Source organism: Theropithecus gelada, chromosome 8, assembly GCF_003255815.1.
Source record: "Theropithecus gelada isolate Dixy chromosome 8, Tgel_1.0, whole genome shotgun sequence".
Classification (NCBI taxonomy): domain Eukaryota; kingdom Metazoa; phylum Chordata; class Mammalia; order Primates; family Cercopithecidae; genus Theropithecus; species Theropithecus gelada.
Window position 1 is genome coordinate 63662336 of NC_037676.1, and position 26374 is coordinate 63688709.

The 26374-nt window shown below is 40.9% G+C and overlaps 1 protein-coding gene across 2 annotated transcripts in view; it reads left to right on the plus strand.

Annotated features, from left to right (window-relative positions):
- Positions 1-26374, plus strand: part of CLVS1 (clavesin 1) — a 228581-nt gene that overhangs the window by 191311 nt on the left and 10896 nt on the right. For both annotated transcript variants that reach the window (XM_025393208.1, XM_025393209.1), the window contains one exon: positions 3793-4028. In XM_025393208.1, the coding sequence (XP_025248993.1) occupies positions 3793-4028 (236 nt within the window). The remainder of the gene's footprint in view (positions 1-3792; positions 4029-26374) is intronic.

The window sequence follows — 26374 nt, forward strand, 5'->3', positions numbered from 1 at the left end:
ATTTTAAACAGGGAATGCCTGGGACAATTATGGTGCTTCTGTTTTCTCTCTCCCCTCCTCCCTCCTTTCCCTGGATTTTTTTTCTCTCTCTATCTTTCACTGTGGTTTTTCTACAGCCCCTAAGCATTTGAGCCTCAGCTGGAGATTGCAAATGGTCTGGGTTTAATTAATAATTCAGTACAACTGGGTTATTTTCGGAGTCCCAGTGACAAACCAAAAGAAACTTTGAAGGCATGCAAATATCAGATGCCCATTTTACTGTAAATTCTTATGGGAGCTAAGAATTATGGGTCCAGCAGCTCTCCTGTTCATAAAATATTTTAGTTACCTAGCATTTTGTTCTGCAAACGTATTAGTGTTATGAAGAATGATTACAATTTTTCTTCCCTTCCATGGCTTTGGGTGATAACTGCTAACTCCATCACCTGTAAAGTTGGAAAAGCATTCTTCTTTGGAAATAACAATGCTCTTATGAGGAAGGCTTTTACAGTCTTAATTATACCAGTTGATAACACTTGGGAAGCCAGCTTTTTCCGTCAATCAGAGTTGGGCTTTTTCATGGCATTTTGATGAGCAGAGTAATTGAACATTCCTTAACCACTCTGAATCTCAATTTTCTCATTTATAAATTGGGGAAACTAACACCCACATCACAGAGTTGTTGGGGAAATCTAATGGGACAGCTTATGAAAACATGTATCGTGATGCAGTTGGTACCTCATGAGACTTGGTGACTTTTATTTATCTTTATGATTTAGCTCTCTTTTCTTTTTTCCCCAATGTTATTGGGTATAATTGACAACTAAAAATTGGATATATTTAAGGTGTTCAATGTGATGTTTTTATATACCTATGCATTGTGAAATGATTACCACAATCAAACTACTAACACATCTATCACCTCCTGTAGTTGTGATTTGTGTGTGTGTGTGTGTGTGTGTGTGTGTGGTGAGAATACTTAAGATCTACTCTCTCAGCCAATTTCAAATAAACAATATAATATTATTACTATTACAGTTTCCATACTGTACATTAGGTCTCCAGAATCTATTCTCATCCTATATAACTGAAACTTTGTCCTCTTTGTCCAACATCTCTCCATTTCCCCCTACTCTCAGCTCCTGGCAACCACCCTTCTACTCTATACTTCTATGATTTCAACTCATTTAGATTCCACATATAAGTGTGGTCATGCAGTATTTGTTTTTCTATGTCTGGCATATTTTTGTTAACATAATGTGCTTTAGGTTCATCCACATTGTTGAAAATGACAGGATTTCATTCTTCTTTAAGGCTGCATAGTATTCCACTGGGTATATATCCATTCATCTGTTAATGGGCACTTAGGTTGTACCCATATCTTGTCTATTATGAATAATGCTACAGTCTTATCTTTGAGGCTTTCTGATTTCAGCTACCTCCTGGGTCAGGAACACCATTCCTCATGGGAACCTGACTAGGGTAATCCTACAGCACCTTCTGACACCCAAGGTACCTGACACTGGGGAAGAGCTCTGAGTATTCAGGAGTGACTGATAATGTGAGGGATTCCCAGCCATCTCCCACACTCTGCTGGGTTTCTAACTCCTGGACCTCAGATGCTTCCAGGTTCTTAGAGAGCATTGCAGTGGGGTAGGGCAGGGGTAATTTCCCTGTTCTTAAACAAGTTTGAAACCAGGAATTAGAACTTACTGGAATAAGGAGGCAGAAAAGTTTTAAAACCCATCTGGGGCTCAGGACAGTGCTAAGAACAGAGAAGTGTTCTAGGACTGTTCTCAACATGGCTTCAGGCTTTCCAGCAACTATTCTTCTATTCAGGTTGGAACCACAGAGAATTCCTCCCATGGTGGACACTTGCTGCCATGCCATAGGAGGGCATTTTTGGAGCTTTGGGCACAGGATAGATTCTAACAGGTAGAGGGTCCAGCCTCCTACTTCTGCGTTCCTCCATTCCAGAAGACCCCAAGAAGGGAGGGTCACTTTTAATAGCACTCTTTGTCTTCCAAAAACTGGACATGTTGGGTGGAGGGGTGCAAATGTTTTCTCTAAACACCAGGGCTGATACTTTGCTCCAGCACGTTTCATATACAGCACCCTCTGAAAAGTTTTATAAAAGCCAGAAAAGTGACTTTCTTCAAAAGAAATAATTCTTATTAAAATTCGGTCATACTCAATGCAATATCAGAAATTTTGATGTTTTGATATGCTTTCTGAAGTGCCCCAGTAGTCTTCTGAAAAATTAGCACTTCTTGTCCCTTTCATGTTTAAATGATGTCATTACATCATAAGTTAAAATCAATACAATAGAACAAGGTAGCAAGTGTTTATTATTGAGGTCCTCTATTTAAGTATTTTAAAAATCATTCACACACACGCGCGCGCGCGCACACGCGCGCACACACACACACACACACACACATGTATTTTTTCCAAGACGGAGTCTTGTTCTGTTGCTCAGGCTGGAGTGCAGTGGCATGATGTCAGCTCACTGCAACCTCCACCTCCTGGGTTCAAGCGATTCTCCTTCCCCAGCCTCCCGAGTAGCTGGGATTACAGGCATGCGCCACCATGCCCAGCTAAATTTGTATTTTTTGTAGAGACGGGATTTCACCATGTTGGCCAGGCTGGTCTCGAACTCTTGACCTCAGGTGATCTGCCCGTCTCAGCCTCTCAAAGTGCTGGGATTACAGGCATGAGCCACTGCGCCTGACCCACGTTTATATTTCATCATGGTTATACTGTATGTGTATGTGCATGCAAGTGTGTGTACTTGATGATCGTATACTTGGTGTACCTCATGTGTTACACATAATGCCTTTATGCCTGCCACATGAAGAAGTATGGGAACTGACATCAGTACATAGATGCACTTTAAGTCACCTTTCAGAGTCAACTCCTAAATTGCAGTCAATGCTAATTATCTATTCATGGCTCATTCACTTTGTGGATTTATCTGGAAATAATTGTAACTTGGAGGTGTGGATTCTCTCCTGGTTGACCAATTTTTATCACTATCTATTGTATGTTCAGAAGATGCAAACTTGTTTGGACTTTAGTCCCCAATCCAGACAAAAATGGAAATTGCTGCAAAAATATCTCACAATAAATTCTCAGGCTGTGGTTTTTGATTCCATTAAATAAGAATCGATTTTCTTCTACCTTGTGCCCACATCACCCTAGGAGCTAAGAAGCATTTTAAAGGAGTAAGAAAACACCAACTTTTTCTCTAGATACTTTCCCCCTGTGGGAAAAATAAAAATAAAATAAACAGAAGTCAGCAGTCAGCAGATACTGAAGGATTAATTGGAAGGTGGTTGGAAAGAAGCAGAATAGGCAGCTATAACCAGGATGAGTTAGGAAGAAGCCGCAACTTTTTCTAGGCTGGGGAACGGGGGAAGGATCTGGAGGACTGGGTGAGAGCACACAGATGGGAGAACAGAGCAGTCTGGAGATCCAGCAATAGCTGGAGTTTCAGGTGGTCTGCACCATCACTCCTTTTACCAACAGGGATAATTAGTAGATGACTACATGTATAAATTTGGCCCACGGCCAAGTAACACTCAATCTGTTCATAAACTTCATTTTTAATGACTATTAATTCAGCCTCTTTTCTAAGCAATACATTAACATTTTATGAAGACTAAGCTGCAGTCACAAAATCAATGCCTCTTTAAGCACCATGATCACCAGCAGTGCATCCAATTTGTCATTGCTAAATTGTGTATTAGATGAAATCCTTGGTTGTATGTTTTGGATTTTGTATTGCTAATTACTTTTTTTTTTTCTTTACAGATTTTCCTGCATGGAAACAATTTAAACAGCCTTCACCAGCTAATACACCCTGAATTTTTGCCCTCTGAGTTTGGAGGAACTCTTCCTCCTTATGACATGGGAACTTGGGCCCGGACATTACTCGGTCCTGACTACAGCGATGAAAATGACTATACTCACACATCCTATAATGCAATGCATGTGAAGCATACATCCTCAAATCTGGAGAGAGAATGCTCACCCAAGCTGATGAAAAGGTAAGGCCTGGGTTATCAGAGTCCCTGGAGTTAGAGGTCAATGGAATTTTTTATTTGGACCTATTGTGAATTATTAATTAAAGACCTTTGTGGGCACAGAACTTGAATAAAATAAACTGCAATGCACTCTCAGCTGATTTCACTAAAATTGAAAACAAATGGGGCTTGGCTGGTTCAGAAATACAGTTGTCCCAATTGTATCAAAGGAATAGTTAAAGGCAAGGACCTCACTCATGCCACAATTATAGCCCTGGTCTTTAGGGAGTTTGTTAATATACACAGAATAAAATGTTGGACCTTTGAGATACACTAGATGGAAAAACAAACTGCTAGAAAGTGTTCCTATCATTTATTTATTTGGAACCATTTATTGAGCATTTACTTGGCTGCAGCACCAATTAGGGACCGGGGGCACAAATGAGAATAAGATGTCAAAAGAACAGAGAAGTATGCCTCAGGGAATCTTCCAAGTAAGACTTTTGCAGCGTATTTATAAAGCAGGTGACATTCAGTATGAGCTCTGGAGACCAGCATCCCAGGCTTGGGAAATGGCATATAGCAATCCAGCAGAGGGGACAGACTGAGGCATATAGGCATTAGAATGATGGAATAATCTGGTGCGGTATAAGGGAGTGCAAGAGTGGGAGATGGGACTGGACATGAAATAAAGCTCCAAAAACAGTTGGATCCAGGTGGTGAAGACCATTGCATACTATAGTCAATGGAGTGCCATGAAAGAGAGATTTTTAAAAAAATGATAAGTGAGTATTTTGTCATTATAAAAATTAAAACCTGATTTTTTAAAAGAATTTATTTTATTTTTCCATAAGTTATTGGGGTACAGGTGGTATTTAGTTACATGGGTGAGTTCTTTAGTGGTGATTTGTGAGATCCTCGTGCACCCATCACTCGAGCAGTATACACTGCACCATATATGTTGTCTTTTATCCCTCACCCTCCTCCTACTCTTCCCCTCAGTCCCCAAAGTCCATTGCATTATTCTCATACCTTTGCATCCTCATAGCTTAGCTCACATATTGGTGAGAACATACGATGTAAAACCTGACTTTTAAGACTAAAATCCCCTTCAGCCACTATTTTCAATCTCAGTCTCAATTCCATTCCCTCCCAAATGGTAACCACTGTAGAGGTGGGCCCTTGTAATTCTGCTTTCCATACATCACATGCGTCTATACACATCCATAAAAAACATCTAATAGTGGTTAATTTCTAGGGCTGCTGTAATAAAGTACTACAGACTGGGTGGTTTAAACAACAGAAATTTATTTTCTTACAGTTCTGGAGGTTGAAAGGGCAAGATCAAGTGTTGGCAAGGCTGGTTTCTCCTGAGGCCTCTCCTTGGCTTGCACATGGCTGCCTTCTCCATGTGTCCTTACATGGTTTTCCTTCTGTGTGTGTCTGCCTCTGTCCTAACCTCCTTTTCTTAGAAGGACACCTGTCATATTGAATTATGGCCAACCCATAGAACCTCATTTTGCCTTAACTGCTTCTTTAAAAGTCCTATGTCCAAATACAATCATATTCTGAGGTACTTCAACATATGAAATTGGAGATGAGGGAGACTTCAGCCCATAGCATATTGTTATGTAATGTTTTTCCATGTCAGTATATTTAGACATATGAAAAGACTTGAAAATATTTGTGGAAAAATAAAATTAAAAGATAAAAATTCAAAATATAAACATATGGCTCAAGGACATCAGTTCATGTATGTGTGTATATATATTAAGTATATATACAAACACCTTATTTTTTAGCCTAAGTTCCATCAAGTTCAAGACACTTTTGTGAGTAACAATACCAACCATTTAGTTTATCCCTAAATAACTGGGGGTCCTAGGAACTTAGCCTTGTCGAAGTGGTCTTTTTCACATTAGATGAACAAAAATGGATGCCCTTGAAATATTATTAAGATTAGAAAACAAAAAGAAGTCAGAAGGAGCCAAATCAGGACTGAAAGGTAGTTGCCTAATAATTTCCTATTGAAATTCTCATAAACTTGCCCATGTTTGATGAGAGAAATGAGCAGGAACATTGTCATGGTGCAGAAGGACTCTCTGGGAAAGATTTCCCAGGAATTTTTCAGCTAAAGCTTTGGCTAACTTTCTCAAAACACTCTCATGATAAACAGATATTGTTGTTCTTTGGCCCTTCAGAAAGTCAACAAGCAAAATGCTTGGACCAGCCCAAAAAAACTGTTGCCAAGACTTTTGCTCTTGACTGGCCCACTTTTACTTTGATGAGAGCACTGCCACCTCTTGGTAACCATTGCTTTGCTTGTGCTTTGTCTTTAGGATTGCACTGGTAAAACCGTTTTTCATCTCCTATTACAGTTCTTCAAAGAAATGCTTCAGAATCTTGATCCCACATGTTTAAAATTTCCATTGAAAGCTCTGCTCTTGTCTGTTCCTGATTTGAGCACAATGGTTTTGGCACTCAAGTGGAAAGTTTGTTCAACTTTAATTTTGCAATCAGAATTGTGTAAGCTGAACCAGTTGAGTTGTTTGTGGTATTGGCTACTGTTTGTGCTGTTAGTGGTTGGTCCTTTTCAATTACGGCATGAACAAGATAAAGTTTTTCCTGGCAAATTAATGTAAAATTGACATGACTTGATGTCTGCAACTGAGGGCTTCACCATCAACTTCGTCTTGTCTCTTCTTAAAATGAGTTATTGCAAACTGCTCATTTCTTTGCGATATTGTCCCCATTAGCTTTTTGTAAAGCATCAGTGATTTCACAATGTTTTTACCCAACCTTCACCATAAATTTGATGTTTGTTCTTGCTTTAATTTTAGCAGAACTCATGTTTCTCTGATAGAGGTGTTTGTCAAACCCGATGTCTCTGATGTCCTGTCTTCTTAGTGCTTCAAACTAGATTCTGTTCAGGCATGTTATAACAAGTTAGCACAAGTTTATTTTCATACAAAAATTTTTTGAACTCCATGAATAATTTTGTTATAATATGCATTTTCCATGAACTTTGTGAAGACCCCTCATAGGCCATGTGTTTAATCTATTTTAGAACATGGATATGCCACAGTTTAGCCATCTCCTCATTGTTTTGCATTTGGGTTTTTGTGGTTTTTCCTCTTCTAAATAAGGTTTAATAAATGTCTTTGGTATACCTCCTTCATTTTCCTAGGAAGGTTCCTCCGAGTAGATTCAGAACCCTGTAGTTGGTAGGTATGTGCCTTTAAAGTTTTAGTTCACATTGTTTAAAAGCCCTCCAAATGACACCAACTGATACTTCCAGCTATGTATGAGAACCTTCTTCCCCATACCCTGGAAAAATATTTGATATGATCAGACTTTAATTTTAATGATAATCCTGTGATGGGAAACACCATGTCATTTTGTTTTCATCTTTATTTCTTCAATATACATAGTTTAGCAGAGAAATGACATAATAAGATCTGGGTTTTATAAGTATCATGGGATTAGCAAGGAAATGGTTTGTGCATCAGAGACTAAAAGCCACTAGAAGGCTGATGCAGAGACTTAGTTGGGAAGATGAGAGCCAGAACTAATGCCAAATCAGAGGAAAGCTGGCTCTATTCTATAGATGTTTGGCTGTGGAAAAGGAGGAGTAACATTCATGAGGGTTGGGCTCAACTTCTTCCAAAGTCCTGTTAATGTGGATATTTTGACCTCCTCCCGTGAATCTTGAATGTTCTAGAATGGCATCCAGAATGGTGAATCCTTTCCAGGAAGTTTTCAGTTTACTTTGTCCAGATCCATCAGACAAATCACTATCTATGGCAGCTATAGTCTGATGAAATGTATTTATTTATTTATTTTTTGAGGCTGAAGTGTTGCTCTATCACCCAGGCTGGAGCGCAATGGCATGATCTCAGCTCAGCGCGACCTCTGCCTCCCACGTTCAAAGAATTATCATGCCTCAGCCTCCTGAACTGAAATGTATTTCTTAAGTAATAAGATGTGAAAGTCAAATTACTCCTTGATCCATGGACTGCAGAATGGATGTTGTGTTGGGCATGGAAACAACCTTCATCTCCTTGTACATTTCCACCAGAGCTCTTGGGTAACCAGGAGCACTGTCAATAAGTGGTAATATTTTGAAAGAGATCTTTTTTTCTGAGCAGTAGGTCTCATCAGTAGACTTAAAATACTCTCTAAACCATGCTATAAACAGATATACTGTCATTCAAGCTTCATTGTTCTATTTATAATGCACAGGCAGAGTAGATTAATAATTCTTAAGGGCCCTAGGATGCTTAGAGTGGTAAATGAGCATTGGTTTCAACCTAAAGTCACCAGCTGCATTAGCCCCTAACAAGAGAGTCAGTCCGGACTTTGAGGCTTTGAATCCAGGCTTTGACTCTCCTTACTAGCTATGAAAGTCCTAGATGGAAGAAGTCTATTCTTCCAATAGAAGGTTGTTTTGTCATTGAAAATCTGTTGTTTAGTGTAGCCACCTTCATCAATGATCTTTCATAGATCTTCTGGATAGCTTGCTTCAGCTTCTATATCATCACTTGCTGCTTTACGTTGCACTTTTATGTTGTGGGGATAATTTCTTTCCTTAAGCCTCATGAACCAACCTCTGCTAGCTTCCAATTTTTCTTCTATGGCGTCCTCACCTCTCTCAACCTTCATGAAATTGAAAAGAGTTAGGATCTTGCTCTGAATTAGGCTTTGGCTTAAGGAAATGTTGCGGCTGGTTTGATCATCTATTCAGACCACTAAAACTTTCTCCATATCAGCAATAAGGTTTTGACATTTGTGTGTTCACTGAAGTAGCACTTTTAATGCACCTTTGCATTCACAACTTGGTTAACTTTTTCATGCAGGAGGCCTAGCTTTCAGACTTTCTGAGCTTTCAGTGTGCCTTCCTCCCCAAGCTTAATCATGTCTAGCTTTTGGTTTAAAATGAGACATGCAACTCTTCCCTTCACTCAAACACTTAGAAGCCGTTGTAAGGTTATTAACTAACCTAGTTGCAATACTGTTTTGTCTCAAGGAATAGAGAGGCCCAAGGAGAAGGAAAGAGATGAGAGAACATTTGATCTGTGAAGCAGTCAGAACAGACACACCATTTATCAATTAAGTGTATTGTCTTATATGAGCACGTTTCATGGTACCCCCAAAACAATTACAATAGTAACATCACAGACTTTTTTTTTATTTATCACAGATCACCATAGCAGATATAATAATAATGAAGTTTGGGCTGGGTGCAGTGGCTCAAGCCTGTAATCCTACCACTTTGGGAGACTGAGGCAGGTGAATTGTCTGAGCTCAGGAGTTCAAAATCATCCTGGGCAACATGGTGAAACCCCGTCTCTACTAAAAAAAAAAAAAAATTAGCCAGGTGTTGTGGTGGGTGCCTGTAGTCCTAGCTACTCAGGAGGCTGAGGTAGAATTGCTTGAACCTGGGAGGTGGAGGTTGTAGCTATGAGTCAAGATCGCGCCACTGACTGCACCCCAGCCTAGGCAACAAAGCGTGACTCCGTCTCTGGAAAAAAAAAAAAAGAAAAGAAAGAAAGAAAAGTTTGAAATATTGTGAGAATTACCAAAATGTAATACAGAGACACAAAGTGAGTGCATGCTGTTGGAAAAATGGTGCCAATAGACTTGCTGAATGCAGCATTACCACAAGCCTTCACAGTGTACAAAGTACAATATCTGCAAAGGGCAATAAAGTGAAGCACAGTAAAACAAAGCATGTCTATATGAGAATGAATTAATGTTGAATGAATAGTATTATCTCTAAAACCCATCCTTGGTACACTTGTCTAATTGCTTCAAAACCGATTAGTTGGCTCTCAGATAGAAAGAGCCAATTCCTCCCCCTGCCCCTTTCTTTAACAAGGCTCTCATGGATCCTGCTTATAGAGTCTTACATCCTGGTAGGAAAGAGAAAATGTGCCCCAAATAACTATATTGTAGAATATGAGAGGCACTGCAAAGGAGGAGCAAGACGCTGCTACAGTGTTCTAAGGAAGCATCACTAATTTTGTCCGGGAAGACTCTCAGAGAAGCCTCCATGTGGAAGGTCTGGCTCACCCGGGGTTTGGAGGAGTACTGCATTTCAGTACATATGGAGCCAAAATTCAAGACTAGCTAGCAGGAGAAGCTAGCAAGTGTGCACACATTTCATTTTCTCCCCCATGGCCACAAGGATGTCCTGCCCACTGCTGCTGCCCTTTGTGATGACTTCCTTGAATGCTTGCCTGGAGATTTCAGGCAGTGGCAGGATGGGCAGAGACTGGAGAGGAGGGATCAACCCTGCTGTTGGCATATATCTTCTGTCAAGCAACTCACTGATGAGGAACAGAGCAGCCAGTATTCATTGTGTCTTTTTGACCCCTCAGAACCCACACGGATGTGGGCAAATTGGGAACAGAATTGGAAGAGACCTTATAGGTCATCTCTTCCAGTCTCTCACCTGATAGAGAGGTCTGTTCTCCAGCACAGATTGTCAGCTGGCCTCAGCTTGCACCGTTCAGAGACAAGCAGGCAGCTTTCTGGGCAGCATGTTCCCTGTGGTGTTGTGTTGTTAGAAAACACCTCCTTATTCTGAGTGAGATGACATAGGTATGCCCTCTGAACAGCACTGTAATCTCCAGTAGGTTCACATCATCTATTTTCGTAACCCCGTTACCCGCCCCCCGTAGTTCCCAACATGCTTCATGTCCATTTGGAGTCAAGTGGGCTTTGTGCACTGACCTTGGGACCCAATCACTTTTTGTAATGTGGCTTTTGGGCACAGATGGCCACTGTGTTCCAAAGCACTCTCAATCCATGCTTTCTGGTATCCATGTAGGGTAAAAGCCAAGACTCCCAGAACTCTCAGTGAATGAGTGGTGCTAATGAGCTCTTGTTTTTTTTCTTTGGATAATTGTAGCTCAACCCTTAAGTAGAAAAAACAAAATAATGATTGGTTTAGCTGAAAATTCCTCCTAAATGAATTATTTCAATATTGTTCTGCTATTTAATACAATAACGCCATGGTGGGCTTTTGAGGTGTGTGGCATTCTCTGCTCTGGTACTAAATGACCCTGAGTTTTATATTTTTAACTTTTTATTCCTGTTTTTTCTTGTGGTTGTTGTTGCTTGAGACAGAGTCTCGCTCTGTTGCCAGGCTGGAGTGCAGTGGTAAGATCTCGGCTCACTGCAACCTCTGACTCCCAGGTTCAACTGATTCTCCTGCCTCAGCCTCCCAAGTAGCTGAGACTACAGGCGTGCACCACCAAGCCCCGCTGTTTTTTTTGTATTTTTAGTAGAGACAGGGTTTCACCATGTTGGCCAGGATGGTCTCGATCTCTTGACACTCGTGATCCACCCTCCACAGCCTCCCAAAGTGCTGGGATTACAGGCAGGAGACACTATGCCTGACTGTATTCCTGTTTCTTATTTTATTTTTCAGAAGTCCACTTCTTTCCTCCCACATCATCAGCTGTTTTCTGTTCCTAGGAGTATATGTGTGGAGCATTTTCTCCTAATTTACTCCTTGAATATGTTTCAGGCTTGGATAATAGGTAACTCAACATTAAAACTGTCCAACAAAGATTAGTAAATAAGCTTTGTATTAGTTATGATTATTTTCACTGCAAGAAAGAAGAAAACCCAAATGGGCCGGGTGCGGTGGCTCACGCCTGTAATCCCAGTACTTTAGGAGGCCGAGGTGGGCGGATCACGAGGTCGGGACATCAAGACTATTCTGGCGAACACGGTGAAACCCCATCTCTACTAAAAATACAAAAAAATTAGCCGGGCGTGGTGGTGGGCACCTGTAGTCCCAGCTTCTAGGGAGGCTGAGGCAGGAGAATGGCGTGAACCTGGGAGGCGGCGGAGCTAGCAGTGAGCCGAGATCATGCCACTGCATTCCAGCCTGGGCGACAGAGCGAGACCCCGTCTCAAAAAAAAAAAAAAAAAAAAAAAAGAAGAAAACCCAAATGAACTGCTTTAAACAATGAGGAAAATGCATTATTTCACAAGAGACATTTTTAAGGCAGGTGGCTGCAGGAGTGTTATTCTAGGGGCTCAGTAGTGGCCACAAGAACCAGGTTCTCTCTACTGTGTCCAGCACAACTGGAGACTTCTCAGGCAGCGGCTAATTTCTGACTCTTACAGGTCAACCAGTCACAGGAGATCACAATGCCTAAATGAAAGGAGCTTTTGTTGGAGAAAAAGGAAGAAAGAATGGCTTAGAGTTGGAAACCAACAATCCTGCTACACACAGGCTTATTCAGGGGTGCAGTCCAGACATTTCTGCCAGGAAATTTCTGCATGATTTTTTAGTCGGCATGTAGAGTTTGTGACCTTTAATTGTTAGGCCATATCAAGCCATTACTTTCTGGTTCTTGCCTTTATTGCTGATAAAGTAATTAAAATGGCTATAGATATTATTATTATTTTATTATTATTTTTTGAGACAGAGTTTTGCTCTTGTTGCCCAGGCTGAAGTGCAGTGGCATGATCTCGGCTCACTGCAACCTCCACCTCCCGGGTTCAGGCGATCCTGCTGCCTCAGCCTCCTGAGTAGCTGGGATTACAGCGCCTGCCACCACGCCCAGCTAATTTTTTGTATTTTTAGTAGAGATGGGATTTCACCATGTTGGCCAAGCTGGTCTCGAACTCCTGATCTCAGGTGATCCACCCGCCTTGGCCTCCTAAAGTGCTGGGATTACAGGTGTGAGCCACCGTGCCTGGCCTATAGATATTATTTAAAAGGCACATGTGCACACACAGAAACACTGTCTTGATGTAACTACTGGTGAAGGATGAGCCACTTTGGGAGAGGTCCTCAAATACATGTATCTCTATCTATATACACAGATATACATGTGTATATGTATATATACACATATATATATAATTTTTAAAAGATTACTGGTGATACACCTCATGTAAATTTTGTCCTGTGATTTTGATTGAGGGTAAGAAACTTGAGTCATTCCCTGGAGTTGAAGCCATTGAAATGCAGATTGATCCAAAGGTAGAGAGTTCTGGGGACAGTGCTCATTAGATGCAACACACAGAAGGAAAAGTGATGACAGGTGCCCTTGCAGCAGGTTAGAGTCACAGTTGCTCTCAGACGCGTCCTTTCATTTGTTTCATTTATTCTTAGCCGGTCCTGACAGCGGCTATTAACAATGGACTTGATGATCTCAAGGAAACAAAGAGCATCTTTCCTGGTATTTCTTGGCAAAAATAAAAGGGAGGACTCTGAAAAGCCAGGCTTTGTGCTGCCTCTGAACACATCACCATGACCAGGGAGAGGGTGCGTTTGATTTCCAGGAATGAGACGTGTGTTCATTCTGGTGGCCGGGCACGGGTACAAATCCTGGACGAAACAGAATTATTATAGGAGGGACAGTGGTTTCCTAAAGAAGAGGTATGGACCATATCGAAACTGTCCCCACCATACAGGAATGGCAGGTAGTTCCTGCCACGGCCAGCAGGGGGAGAAAGTGGGGATTTTAGGCTGTCCTCTCATTGAGCTTGAATGGGTTCATCTTGGCTGTACCACAGCAGAAGCCTCTGTTTGCAGGATAAACATTCTCCATAAAAAGTTTATATAAAATACATTTTATTATTATTCTTCTTATTAGGGGCTTTTGAAAGTTTAGATCTGCAGGAAGTCCTTAGATGTCATCTTCCACCACTAAGGACCTCTTCCATCTCCCACATGGTATGTGTGTGCAGTGAAAGATGCTGGCTACGAAAAACATTGCATTTGTTAAACAATAACAAATTCAGTGTAATCAGTGTTAATTCACAGAATTATCCTAAGTATTGAATTTTAATAAACACAAACATATTTTAGGTTTAATTTAAATTTTATTCTCACAGAAGGTAAATGTGAAATTTCTATAAAGTTTTATGGAATATTAACAACAATGTAAAACAAATCTTTTGCTCATTACTGCTTATGTGAAATGGCTGGGATGAAAGCCCAAGGCCCCTAACTTTGAGTCTGGGGATTTTTCTGTGCTGCTTGCTTTTCCAAAAGCATAGTGTCTTGCACGTAGCAGATGTTCCTTACATAGTTAATATTTTAGTTTAAAAAATATAAATATATGGGGCATAGATGTGTCCTTTTCACAGTGGTACTAATATTTTTAGAGTGCTTTTTCTTTTCTCTCTCTCTCTCTCATTATCATAGCTAAGGTACTGAAAAGTTCTACGAGGAAAAAAGCTGCATTGCCAAACCTATCTTGTCCTAGGATTCTTTCTGAGTAGAGCAACTGTTAGCATCTCACTGCACACTTGTCTCTCAGAGACTAGAGTATAGAAAATGCTGCTCCAGTGATTAAAATGGAAAGTTAGGAGCAATTTAAATTCGTGGAAACCTAACTAAGCTGAATCTTGACTGACAATTTTCATCTTCTTTGTTTCCTGGAGACCCCTCCCTGGTGTTCTCAGAATCATCTGCATTTCAACCTGGGCTCAGTCTGCTATCCCAGCCATATAAGTAAAAGGAATAAAAAAATAAAAAAATAAAAAAGTAGTTACTATGTGCTATTTCAGCCTCATTCAGCTCATGGACTTACCAAATAAACATTTATATCTCAGCGTTGAAAGAGAAACTCACAGTCTGACGACAGTGAAGCCACGGCTTCTCGGAATTCCAGAAACTACTGGGGCAAGAAAGCACATTTTAGCTTCCCTTTTCTGGTGAGGGAGCTGAATGGAGCCTGGTAACTCCACCACACGAGGTGCTGCCCTCTGCCTGTGACACAGCAGCACCAGCCACCCAGGCCAAACAGTCAGTCTGAGGAAAAGCAAAGGCAGAGTGACCTCGAAGAATCATGCAGAGGTCTTCTAATGGGGACAGAATCCCAGGAGAGAGCAATGGCCAGCCTACCCTGGCCATGTCCACTCAACATATATTTACTGAGCATTTTCTCTGGGCTGAGATCACAGGCTCCTGTGTTTCATGGAATCAAAAGAACAGTGTCAGCAAAGCACCTCCATGCAAAAAGTGACAATATTACACCATTTGTGCAGATCACAAACATAACATTTTAGCTATTAATTCTGCACTGACTTCCTAAATTGGCACAACATATGCCATAGAAGACCTACTTCTGATTCTTACGGCCAAATACCTTCATCCTTATGTTCTGTAAATACCCCTCCTAGATCCTGCATGGAAGAAGTGAGATGTCATAATGACACTGTGAGCCATCTGATTTTGGGGGTGGGTGGCAGGCTGAGAATGCCTGGATTAAATTCAAATTTCTTAGCCAGAAGGAAATTTTAGGCCATGTTTTCCCCTCTTGGCCCCTGACTGGGTGGTAAAATCAGCTTAACTGTTTTCAGCTGTCAATAGAATTAGCTGTGACCTTGGTGATCTTTGAGAATGTAGTCCTCTTTTTATAGGGTGAATTTGTGCATTTGCTGGATAACTACTAATTTCCGGCAGAGGTAATACATCATCATGAAATACCATCCATATGAAAAGAATAAGGGTGGCAGTGTAGGAACAGGAGGGCCGTTGTCTTCTGAGCAGCCAGGGCAAGGGGTCCATTTTACTGCATGGCTCGGGAACAGATGTTCCATATGGCTGTTCTGTTCAACAACACGATATAATGCATCATTTCTTAATGAATGATTCACAGTCTCCACTGTCCCCTAAATTGTCTTTGTCTGATGTCCAACTTAAATGTGATTGAACTTAGTTTTGGGGTCTCACTGCTACTCAAGCAGCTAATGCCTGAGATGTGTCATCACTTCTAGAAGCAAATACTTCTCAGGTAAGCCATAAATTCCCAGTGTTTTATGCTGGTTATTGGATACTGGAGTGTTCCACAGACGCCAATAGGAATTTGTCAACATTTCTTAAAGAATGAAGAAAAAGAGCTGCATAGCCTCATTATTACTTGTACATCTGGTCGAGATGGATGTCCTGCTTATATGCAGCTTTCTTTTCTGTGTCATAAATGAAAGAACCATCTCCTTACAAGCACATCCTATATAGCTGTGTAACATTGGAGTGAAAGAAAATCTATACAATGAATTTAGTCAGTAAGAGAATGAATAGGATAGTTAAAATGTTGTGTACAGGGGCATGTTTTCTCTTCTTAAAGAATGACATGAAAAATTATTAGATAAAGAGTTGTAAGCTACTGACTAGCAAAAGAAATAGAGTTGAAGTAGAGGGAAATGAACGGACGTGAGTGAACTTCCTGGTGTAATTTCAAAAATGAACTGTTTGCTCACTGTGTTATGTTCTGAAAAACATGCCTGTTTGCTGAAGCACCACGCTCAGATGTGGTTACTTGGAAAGGGAGATACAGCCGAGGCAAGAATGACAAGGAATATTTATTTCTTGTGACATATTGCTGTTGGTAAACAAACATTCTGCCCAATTCCAATTAAGCTGATGCCGTTTGTGCCTAACATCTAGCCAGCAATGAATCTCTCTTAGGAGCCATAATGATCATATGAATGAAAACAAATATTTGACATAATATATGGTAGAAATCTCCATGCAATATTTTCTTAAAAACACTGTGCAGCTTGCATACCGTGGTTGAGTTTCTTTTTAGGTTTAGGCAAACTTTGTTGTAGATATCAGCTGAGCTTAAGATGTTCAAATGGTGGTATTAGAGTTTTATGTCAAACCCATAAATGAGCATTGTGGAGCTTCAAGCACTTCATTGGAAACTCCTTCACAGCCGCACTTAGAACACATCTCTCAGGGTTCCTGTTGTCATCGTGATCAGCACCAGCAAGCGCCCTCACTGTGCTCTGCGGCTGTTCATGATAGGCCCCCAGGGCTCCACGTACACAGCCCAGCATCCTGATCTCGCAGGCTTGTTTCAGCCTTGTGACTTTGAGGCCATGATTACACTGGTCTTTTCCCCTCTATGTGTCTTCATTTTCCTGTCTGGTCATTTTCTTACACTGGTTATTTTATTTATGATACCTTGGGCAGGTCATGTAACCTTGCTGAGTCTCAGTTTCCTTGACTACAGAGTGTATGTAACATGTGCAAGATCTCCGGGCTTGCTGTTAGGGTCAGAAGGCAGCAGAGTGAGAAAGTCAACTGCAGAGCACCACAGAAAAACAGTATGATGGCTATTACCTTTCCTTCCTTCCCAGCGTTGTGTAGAGGGCTTGCCATTTTGTCATGGTTTTGATTTCTTTCCAAATAAAAGTTTTCTCACTAAAAATGAAAAATCCTAACTCCCTAGCAGAGAAGCAGACAATGATTACGCATGGTGACTTGAAAGGAGGGGCCTTGAGTTCCTGGTTAGAAGTCAGACTTATACTGCCTCTTTCCCTCTTCTTTGCCTTAGTATTTGTATAGGGTCAATATAAGGCTTTTGTACCCTTGGAGCCCTGCACCCAGAGCATAGTCAGGCACCGTGGGAGCGGGCCACAGAAAGCAAAACCAAGAAGAGGGAGGAATTAGCAACATAGCACCCCAGCCTCCCTTCCTCCTGGTCTGCCAAGGGCTTTACGGTTACAGGAGCCCTCATTCCCTACTTGTCAGTCCAGTCCCCTCCCAGTCTGAGCCTGCCCCCTGGCCTGGAGGACAATTACATTTTTGTTGGGTCTTTATTCGTGTTACTCCTTTTTCTCCAGCCCTCAAATCTAAATTGTTATCCCTGTGGTCTTGAGTGTAATTTTTGAAGTCATGATGATGCTTCTCCTCCACCTAACTCCCTCCAAAGCCTTCCCCTGGCCTCCCGCGAGCCCCTCCCGGGCACACACAGCCCCCGCCACTCTGGTTTCCATCCACTCCTTCCACATCCTAGGGCTTGTACTCGCTCCAGGACAGCACTACTCCAGCATGCTCTTCCCCTTGCTCATGCCAGCTCCTCATTCATTGGGTGCAGTTTATACCTCCACTCCTCTCAAGGGCTCTCGTCCCCTTCCCCATGCCCCTCTCTTCCCATCAGCTAGTCTCTATCACTGAATTCTGTTTCTGTCTTAATAGGGACCACGATTCTATAATTATGTATTTATTTGTTTACCTGTGTACTAAATCTCCTTTCTGTAGATCGTATGTTTTCCAAGGGTGGGGATGGTGCTGTTTTATTTACCACTGTGCCTCACTTATTCCCTAGTGTATAATAGGTGCTCATGACGTAGTTTCTGGAGAGGGGAGGGAAGGAGAGAAGGTAAAAAAGACATGAGGGGAGGAGAAGGAGGGAAATAAAAAAAGAGAGAGGGAGGAAACAACAAAGGAAAGAGAGAAGACAGAAAGGAAAAATCATGTAACAGTAAATGCTGTGAGGAACACTCTATTTTGTAGAGTGATGAGGAAGATATCGTCAACCAACCATAAAGGAGTAAGACATGGTCTTTGTAATCAATGTTTCATTAGAGTTTGAAATTGTCTCTAAGGTTATCAATAACCAACTCCTTAGTCTCATTATTTCTCCCAGTTTTTGAATTTCCATTAACAATTAACATTTAAAATACTTTTTGAAAATTTTATTCATTCATTCAATAATCATTGAGTATACATTATACACAAGTAGGATAGAGGGCAGTTAAGATAAAAGAATCTGTAATCAGATTTTATCTGTTCAAATTAATAGCTGTGTGACCTGAGTAGCTACCTCTCTGTGACCTACTTTTCCTCTCTATAAAGGAGATAATAATAGATCTACCTTATTATTGTGCTGTGAGGATTAAAGGAAGTCAGTGCAGGTGTTATCCGCTGAAGATAGAGTGGTTAACCCGGCAGACACTGCCCCTGCAGTGTCTCTGAGTCTGTGGTCTATGAAGGGGGACAGACTTTAAACACATTACCCATACAAACAGCTGTTTCACGGTCACCATAAATGCTTTGAAAAGTTAGAGTGTACCATGAGGGTACAGGTGTGTAACCAGGATCTTAACCTAGTCTTGGGTGGGATTCTGGAAGCACTTTCCTGAGGAAGTCACACATAAGCTGAAAACTGGAATATGAGAAAAGTACACCAAGCAAAAAGGGAGGTGTGGGAGTAGGATTGGGAGCAAACACTCTGCATTTGGAAGAGCCAGTGTCGGGAACTACTGTGTTTTACAAATTAATTATAAGATGCATTTTCCATCACGTTAAAAATCCCCGGAATTAGGACATGTCCTACAATTGATGACATCTGAAATTCATGGAATTAAAAAAAAAAAAAAGACCAGAAATGTTGGAGAGCAGAAAGCAAGGGGGAAAATGACTGGGGCAATGCACAGGGGCCCACCGTGCAGAGCTGCATAGGGCAGATATCAATATTGGACTTTGTCCTACAAGCAATGGACAGTTTCAGAAAGGTTTTTGCCCATAAGTGCGATGAATAGATATGTTTATTAAAATTTTCACTCTGTTGTGAGGAGAACAAATTGGAGGTGGAAAGAATAGTAAAAGAAGGCTGTATGAGGTTACTGTAATGGTGCATGTAGGAGATCATTGTAGCTTGGAACGGAGTACTGAGTGTGGAGGTGCAGAGAAGAAGATGGACTCAAAAATATTTAGTGAATAGAATAAACAAGGCCTGATGATCAAGTGGATATTGGGATGAAGGTAAGATGCTTCAGGAATGACTAGAGGTCTTTTGCATATGTAACAGATGCGATGCTGCTGGATAGAAAGCAGTCCCGTTTCCCAAGATAAGGAATTCTGGAAGAGGTGCTGACTGGGGAGATGATTGTGAATTCAGTGTTGGACATGATTAATGAGAGGGCTTGTGTGGTATCTGGCTAGAGTAGTCATGTAGGCTGTTGGATACCTGGTTCTAAAGCTCAGGAGAAAATTCTGGAATGGGCATATAAATCAGGAACTCAAAGGCGTAAAGAAGCAAATGCAAGCCATGGGAATGGAGGAGAACTCTCAGAGAGAGCTTGTAGAAAGAAAAGATGTTTGAGCTGAGAGGAAGTTCAGTATTCGAATGTCATACAGCACAAGACACCAAGGAACATGGAGAATGGTAGGAGGTAAACTAGATGTGGTGTTACAGAAGCCAAAGGAATAGAGTGAAGATTTCAGGAAGAGTGGAGTAATCCACCCTATTTACTGCTTCTGAAAAGCCAAGTAAGGCGAAGATTTAAAGGTATCCATTGGACATAATGACTTGAAAGACATAGGAAGTCTTCACAAGAGCTGTGGTGGAGTCACATGAGTGGTTATGAAGATGCAACGGGCTCAGAAATAGTTAGGAGGTGAGCAGAGGGAGAGAGACTATAGGCATTTATTTTGTGAGGTTTGCCTGTGAAGATGGGGAAGATATTGTATCTGCAGAGGCATGTGAGGATCCAGAAGACTTTTTTGTTGTTTTTCTATTTTCTTCTGTTTTCTGACTTTGTCTTCCTCTTCATCTTCTTCTTTTATTGAAAATGGGAACAGGTTTTCAATGCTAATAGCGAAGATCCAGTAAAGAGGGAGAATTGGAAGGTGTAGGAGAGGGAACAATTGGTAACACCAAGCAGGTGAGATGGGTTAGGACCCCGAGCCTGAGTGGAGGAAGTTGTTGCTTTTCTAAGAGCAAGAAGTTATCTTTATGGTAATCAGGCACCTGTGCCAGTGGTACCTCAGAGCTGAGAAGTTCCCGCGGGTTTTATTTTCCCAGTGAAGCAGGGCAAGTCTTAAGAGTGAGATTAGACTAGGGTACAGAAGAGTTTTTAGGTGAAATGATACAGATGTGCATGGGCTTGAAATTGCGTTGAGGGAAACATCGAATGGGAATGCTGTTTTAAGGGTTGGTAGGAGGTGTAATAATGAGTTTACAGTGACTTCTGTATTCTTGGGTAGTGTGATCTGTATTTCTTAGCTGCTCTGTAGCTGATATGGGAGAGGAATATTGTTGGAGTCATCCAGAGCTGGGATTTGATTAAAGGAGCTCAGTGTATGCCCAAGAGAAAGACTGAAGTGCCTGATCATGCATTCTTGGTTTAGAAGAAAGGAAAGGAAGCTAGGACGGGCTTCACACATAAGGGGACATAGGTGTTGTTGACCTGTGAAGGCTGAGTATGGAGGTAGACACATTACCAGTTACTGACTAACATGAGCTAATGGAAAATGTGCAGCAGTCCATCCCCCTAAGCCCTAGCTCTGCAATTTGGTGTATAAAAAATAAAATAAATGGGGGAGCAATGCCTCCAATGGGGTCAGAGGGAATGGGAACAAGAACACAGAAAGGAAGCTCAGCTTCGGAAAGAGGTACCTTAATGGGACAGGTAGCATGTTTGCTTTTTGCTTAGTTTTTTTTCTCATGCCCTGCTCAGAGGCAGGCCAAAAATAAATGTCCAGTACATATTCCATGAATGAAGAATAAATGAAGGAATTAATGAGCAAAAAGGGACAATGCTGGTAGAACTATTCTCACAAGAACTCATCTAGTTAGTCTTTGGTGTTTGATTAAAATCATACTTCAGGCTACTGATCTGGATGTATTACTGTAAAATCTGACTTTTACATTATTTTGAAATTAACTTTTAATTTGAACTAACGTAAAACAATGATTCAAACTGAATCTCAATAATCCTTCATGTACCTTATACTGCAGATAGAATACGTCTTTGTGCTTGAATAAGGAACTGTAGTGTTGAAAATGGAGGAGTTGAGGAGGTCACTGTGGAGCAATAGTAGAAAGGAAGCATTGAATTCTTGCTCCAGGTGAAAGAATGAGGAGGAATAACTGGTCCCGCTACAGGTGCATCATATTGCTAGTGACTCTTCTTGCTGGAGGTGTATCCTCACTAAAGTATCATGACCCCTTTCCCTGCCACCCTCATTCATTTGCACTTACCCTTTCCAAAATTTCCCGTTTGCCTATGTGTTCATTGTATATCAGCCCCCACCAACTGTGTATGCTGAGGCTTATCTGATTAGTGCAGTCCTGCGACCCAGCACCTAAACTAATGCCTGGCGCTAATAAGGGATTGAGAAATATTTGTTGATTTGATTAAGATACTATTCCAATTCACTTGGGGTGTTTCCTACCTGTGTGTGAGCTGTTGCTAGCTCTAGAGCAAAGCTTTGAAACTTTTAATGAGCATACAAAGCAGCGAGATCTTGTTAAAATGCATTCTGATTTAGTAGGTCTGAGCTGGGTCTGAGAATCTGCATTTCTAACCAGCTCCCAGGCTCTGCCCATGCTGAGGGCCCAGGGACCACAGTTTGAGTGCCACGGCCCTAGAGTGTAGTCGTTTCCCACATGTCAGACTGCAATACGGATGTTTCCTGGACTTGTTCTGAGGGTTCTTGAAAACAGCCTTTCAAGTTTTGAGAATTTAAACAAAAAATACAGATTTAAAAATACATTTAAACTAGGTAAGAATAGATAGGTTATTATGCCCATTTTATAGATGAAGTGGCTGAGGCACAGAGCAGTTAAATGACTTACCTCAGATCATAGAGCTAGTAGGTGGCAAAATATTTTAAATTCAGTTTTTTTTACTCTAAGTAAAATGCTGTCTCCAACATCATGTTCTCACACTATTTGTGTATTCACTCATTCATTCTTCAGTAGTTTGTAGAGTACCTTTTTGGGGGATTTACTTTTGCTTTAACTACTGTTTTGGATGTATGTTCTCATTCCTGCCAGCCCAAATTCTATCCTGTCTTTAAGACAGTTGAAAAGCAAGTTCCTCCATCACAATTTTCATGCACTGCACTGTTCCCCAAATCCCATCCCTAGTGGGGAGGATGCAGATATATAAGAAGAAAATTTATATTTAGACTAATCTGGTAATGCCAAAGAAGATCCACTAATAAACTGTCATTTGACTCAAAAAACGTAACTATGAAACTTGTTTTTACCAGTAACACTAGCCATCCTTTTCAAACTCATCCTGCAGACGGAGTGAGTCATCAACATTTCGTCAGCCATTAACAACTTCTGGCATTTCTCTATCTGCTTCAGAACACCATATTTTGTTCTACCAAAGTAACTGCACTGAGCATGTGCACCCAATTTCAGAGGGAGTGTGATAATTAGGGATGCTGTGAAACTGACTGGCAGCTCTTTGTGCCAGTCTAATTCTAATGGAAGATGACTGTTCAAAGCAGGTGGTGCAAGCACCTGTAGTCATTTTCTGTGTTGCTATTTTGTGATTGGCAGTAGGAAAAAACCTTCCAGAAATATCCACATGATTGAAATGCATGGATTTAACACTCCTTCTGACCATCTCAGAACACCTGAACCCACACCAAAAATGTATGTAGTAGTGCATTCCACTCCTCAAAAGTCAATAAACCTCTACACATTGAATTTTGAACCTCTAAGGCTTCTATACATCTCATGCTGATACCTGGGGTTCCTATGAAGGATTTGGGCACAACACACACTAGTTATGACCTTGAATGCTCTCACACTTCAAGCTATGATGGTGACTCTGTTTAATGGAATTTTCTTGGGGAATTGCTCAGTAAAATTAAGAGTAACTTTATAATGTAAATAATCCACTGCTCCATATCTATTTTCTCAGTCTTTTGTCTTTTCCTTGATTTTCTTCAAGTGGGTAAATATGGCTATCTCTGTTATCAGATATGGCAGAGTATCAGTAGTTTATGCTCAGAAATATGATACCCAAGGAAGTGTTATAAAATGATAAACACTTCTGATTTAAATAAATTCTCCTTCAAAGAGCTCCAAGCACTTTATTGTATCTTTTATCTTTCATGGCCCTGTGGAGAATATGGCAATCATTTATCCTTATTTTACAGAAGAAAAACTGAGACGAGTCAGCTAATATGGCAGGAATGCATAGTTTCATAAAGATCAATAAGCCCTTTTGTAGGTAAATAAAGCAGAGTGTCCAGCTGCGGCTGCCAGTTTCCGTGGTGGCCTTCCCTGGCTCCCTTCTCCCATTCCTTCCTCCCCATCTCCAAGTTCCAGGACGGGTGTGTCTTCTGGCATCTGAACTCTGTTCTCAGTTAAGTCTAATCCACTCCCTTTCTCGAGTCTCATTTACGTTCAGTGTTGATGGATTGCAGTTCTTTATAGATGCTGTCAGATATTTGGGTGAATGCAGTACATTTAGAAGACAGGATCTTGAAGTATTATTAAATAATACCCTGCTGATGATTAGAGATAAAGTATAATTCTATAACCTATGTATTCTTTTTTCTCAATGATGATCTTTTTTTAAATTTCATTTGCTGTGCCTAAAACAAACTTTTTATAAATTAACAGCTGATTAATATAAACTATTGGATTCATTAACATCAATGAGAAAAATGGTTCTATGAGAACTTCAATATTAACATTTACTAGTATGAATATACATGTTCATGTCCTCTGGTTTCTTACCAAGTTGTAGGTATTTTTTGTATAGTATAGTGCAAGAGATAGTGCTTAAGAATGGGGACTGTAGAATCAGATCTGGGTTCCCGTTCTAGTTCCACAACTTACTGTCGAAACTTGCACATATTCATTACCTTATTGGAGGCTCGGTTTCCTGATCTGCAAAATGGAATTAACAATACCCAGCTCAGATTATTGTGAATATTTATTTATTGTATTTATTTTTATTTTTTACACTGCAACCATGACAGATAAAGATTATTGTGAAGATTAAACAAAGATAATGCAGACTAAATACTTAGTGCAGAACCTGGCATGTAGTAAGTGTTCAACAAATGGTTGTGGTTGTTGATGATCATGATGAAGAACTGCTGTGGAGGTATGAACACTCCTGTACATATTTCTTAAAATATCCAAGTAAAGTGTATATTGAAATCTTCTTTTCCAAAATGGTATTAAACTGATTTCAGGTGTGTCAAACAAGAGTTACGGAGTGCTGCTTAGAATTGTGGTGCACATCTGGAATACCCTTGGTCATTACAGTTCAGACTTAAAAGAGCTTAGTGGGAGCTACTCTCTGCAGCAGGAAATTGCAACCTGAGGGCAGACCACTTGTAGCAATACAATAATTTAAAGAAACTAAAACATTTTTAACAAGGACACAGGCAAATAGCCATTAAGTAGCACCTGGCAGCTCTCAATTTAACATTTAGAAATTTATGGAAGTCGGGCTGGGCACAATGGCTCACACCTGTAATCCCAGCACTTTGGGAGACCAAGGTGGGCAGATCACTTGCGATCGGGAGTTCAAGACTAGCCTGGCTAACATGGTGAAACCCGTCTCTACTAAAAATAAAAAATTAGCTGGATGTGGTGATGTGCTCCTGTAGTCCCAGCTACTCAGGTGGCTGAGGCAGGAGAATGCTTTGATGCTTTGAACCTGAGAGGCAGAGGTTGCAGTGAGCCAAGATTGTGCCACTGCACTCCAGCCTGGGCAATAAGAGCAAAACTCTGGCAAAAACAAAAAACAAAAAACAAAAACAAACAAACAAACAAACAAAACAAAGAAATTTATGGAAGTAAAAAAACATTTATAAAGGGTAAATCGGGCCTGGCTCTGTAGCTCACACCTGTAATCTCAGCACTTTGGGAGGCCGAGGCAGGTGGATCACCAGGTCAAGAGATTGAGACCATCCTGGCCAACCTGGTGAAACCCCATCTCTACTAAAAATACGAAAAATTAGCTGGGCATGGTGGCGCATGCCTGTAGTCCCAGCTACTCGGGAAGCTGAGGCAGGAGAACTGCTTGAACTTGGGTGGTGGAGATTGCAGTGAGCTGAGATCATGCCACTGCACTCCAGCCTGGGTGACCCAGCAAGACTCTGTCTCAATAAATAAATAAATAAATAAATAAATAAATAAATAAATAAAGTAGGTAAATCAGCTGGGCGCGGTGGCTCATGCCTGTAATCATAGCACTTCGGGAGGCTGAGGTGGGCAGATCACTTGAGGTCGGGAGTTCAGGACGAGCCTGGCCAACATGGTGAAACCCCGTCTCTACTAAAAACACAAAACTAGCCAGGCATGGTGGTGGGTGCCTGTAATCCCAGCTACTCTCCTTGAGGCTGAGACAGGAGAATCACTTGAACCTGGAAGGCAGAGGTTGCAGTGAGCCAAGATCGCACCACTGCACTCCAGCCTGGGTGACAGAGCCAGACTCCATCTCAAAAAAAAAAAAAAAAAGGAAATCATTTTGACTCATGAAACCTAAATGTATTGGGCACATCCTAACTTTAGGAAAGGCCAACCTTGTGTAATTTTTAGACTTTCTAGGCTTTTCTAGAAGGAAGTTAAAGCAAATGTTGAGGTAGAGAAGTACTTAGACTATTTGAACAAATTAACAAAAAGTGTGAATTGTAGAATTTTGAAAAATAAAATCTAATTATTTTCAAGAACAATTGGTAGCCAACAGACATATGAAAAAATGCTCATCATCACTGGCCATCAGAGAAATGCAAATCAAAACCACAATGAGATACCATCTCACACCAGTTAGAATGGCGATCATTAAAAAGTCAGGAAACAACAGGTGCTGGAGAGGATGTGGAGAAATAGGAA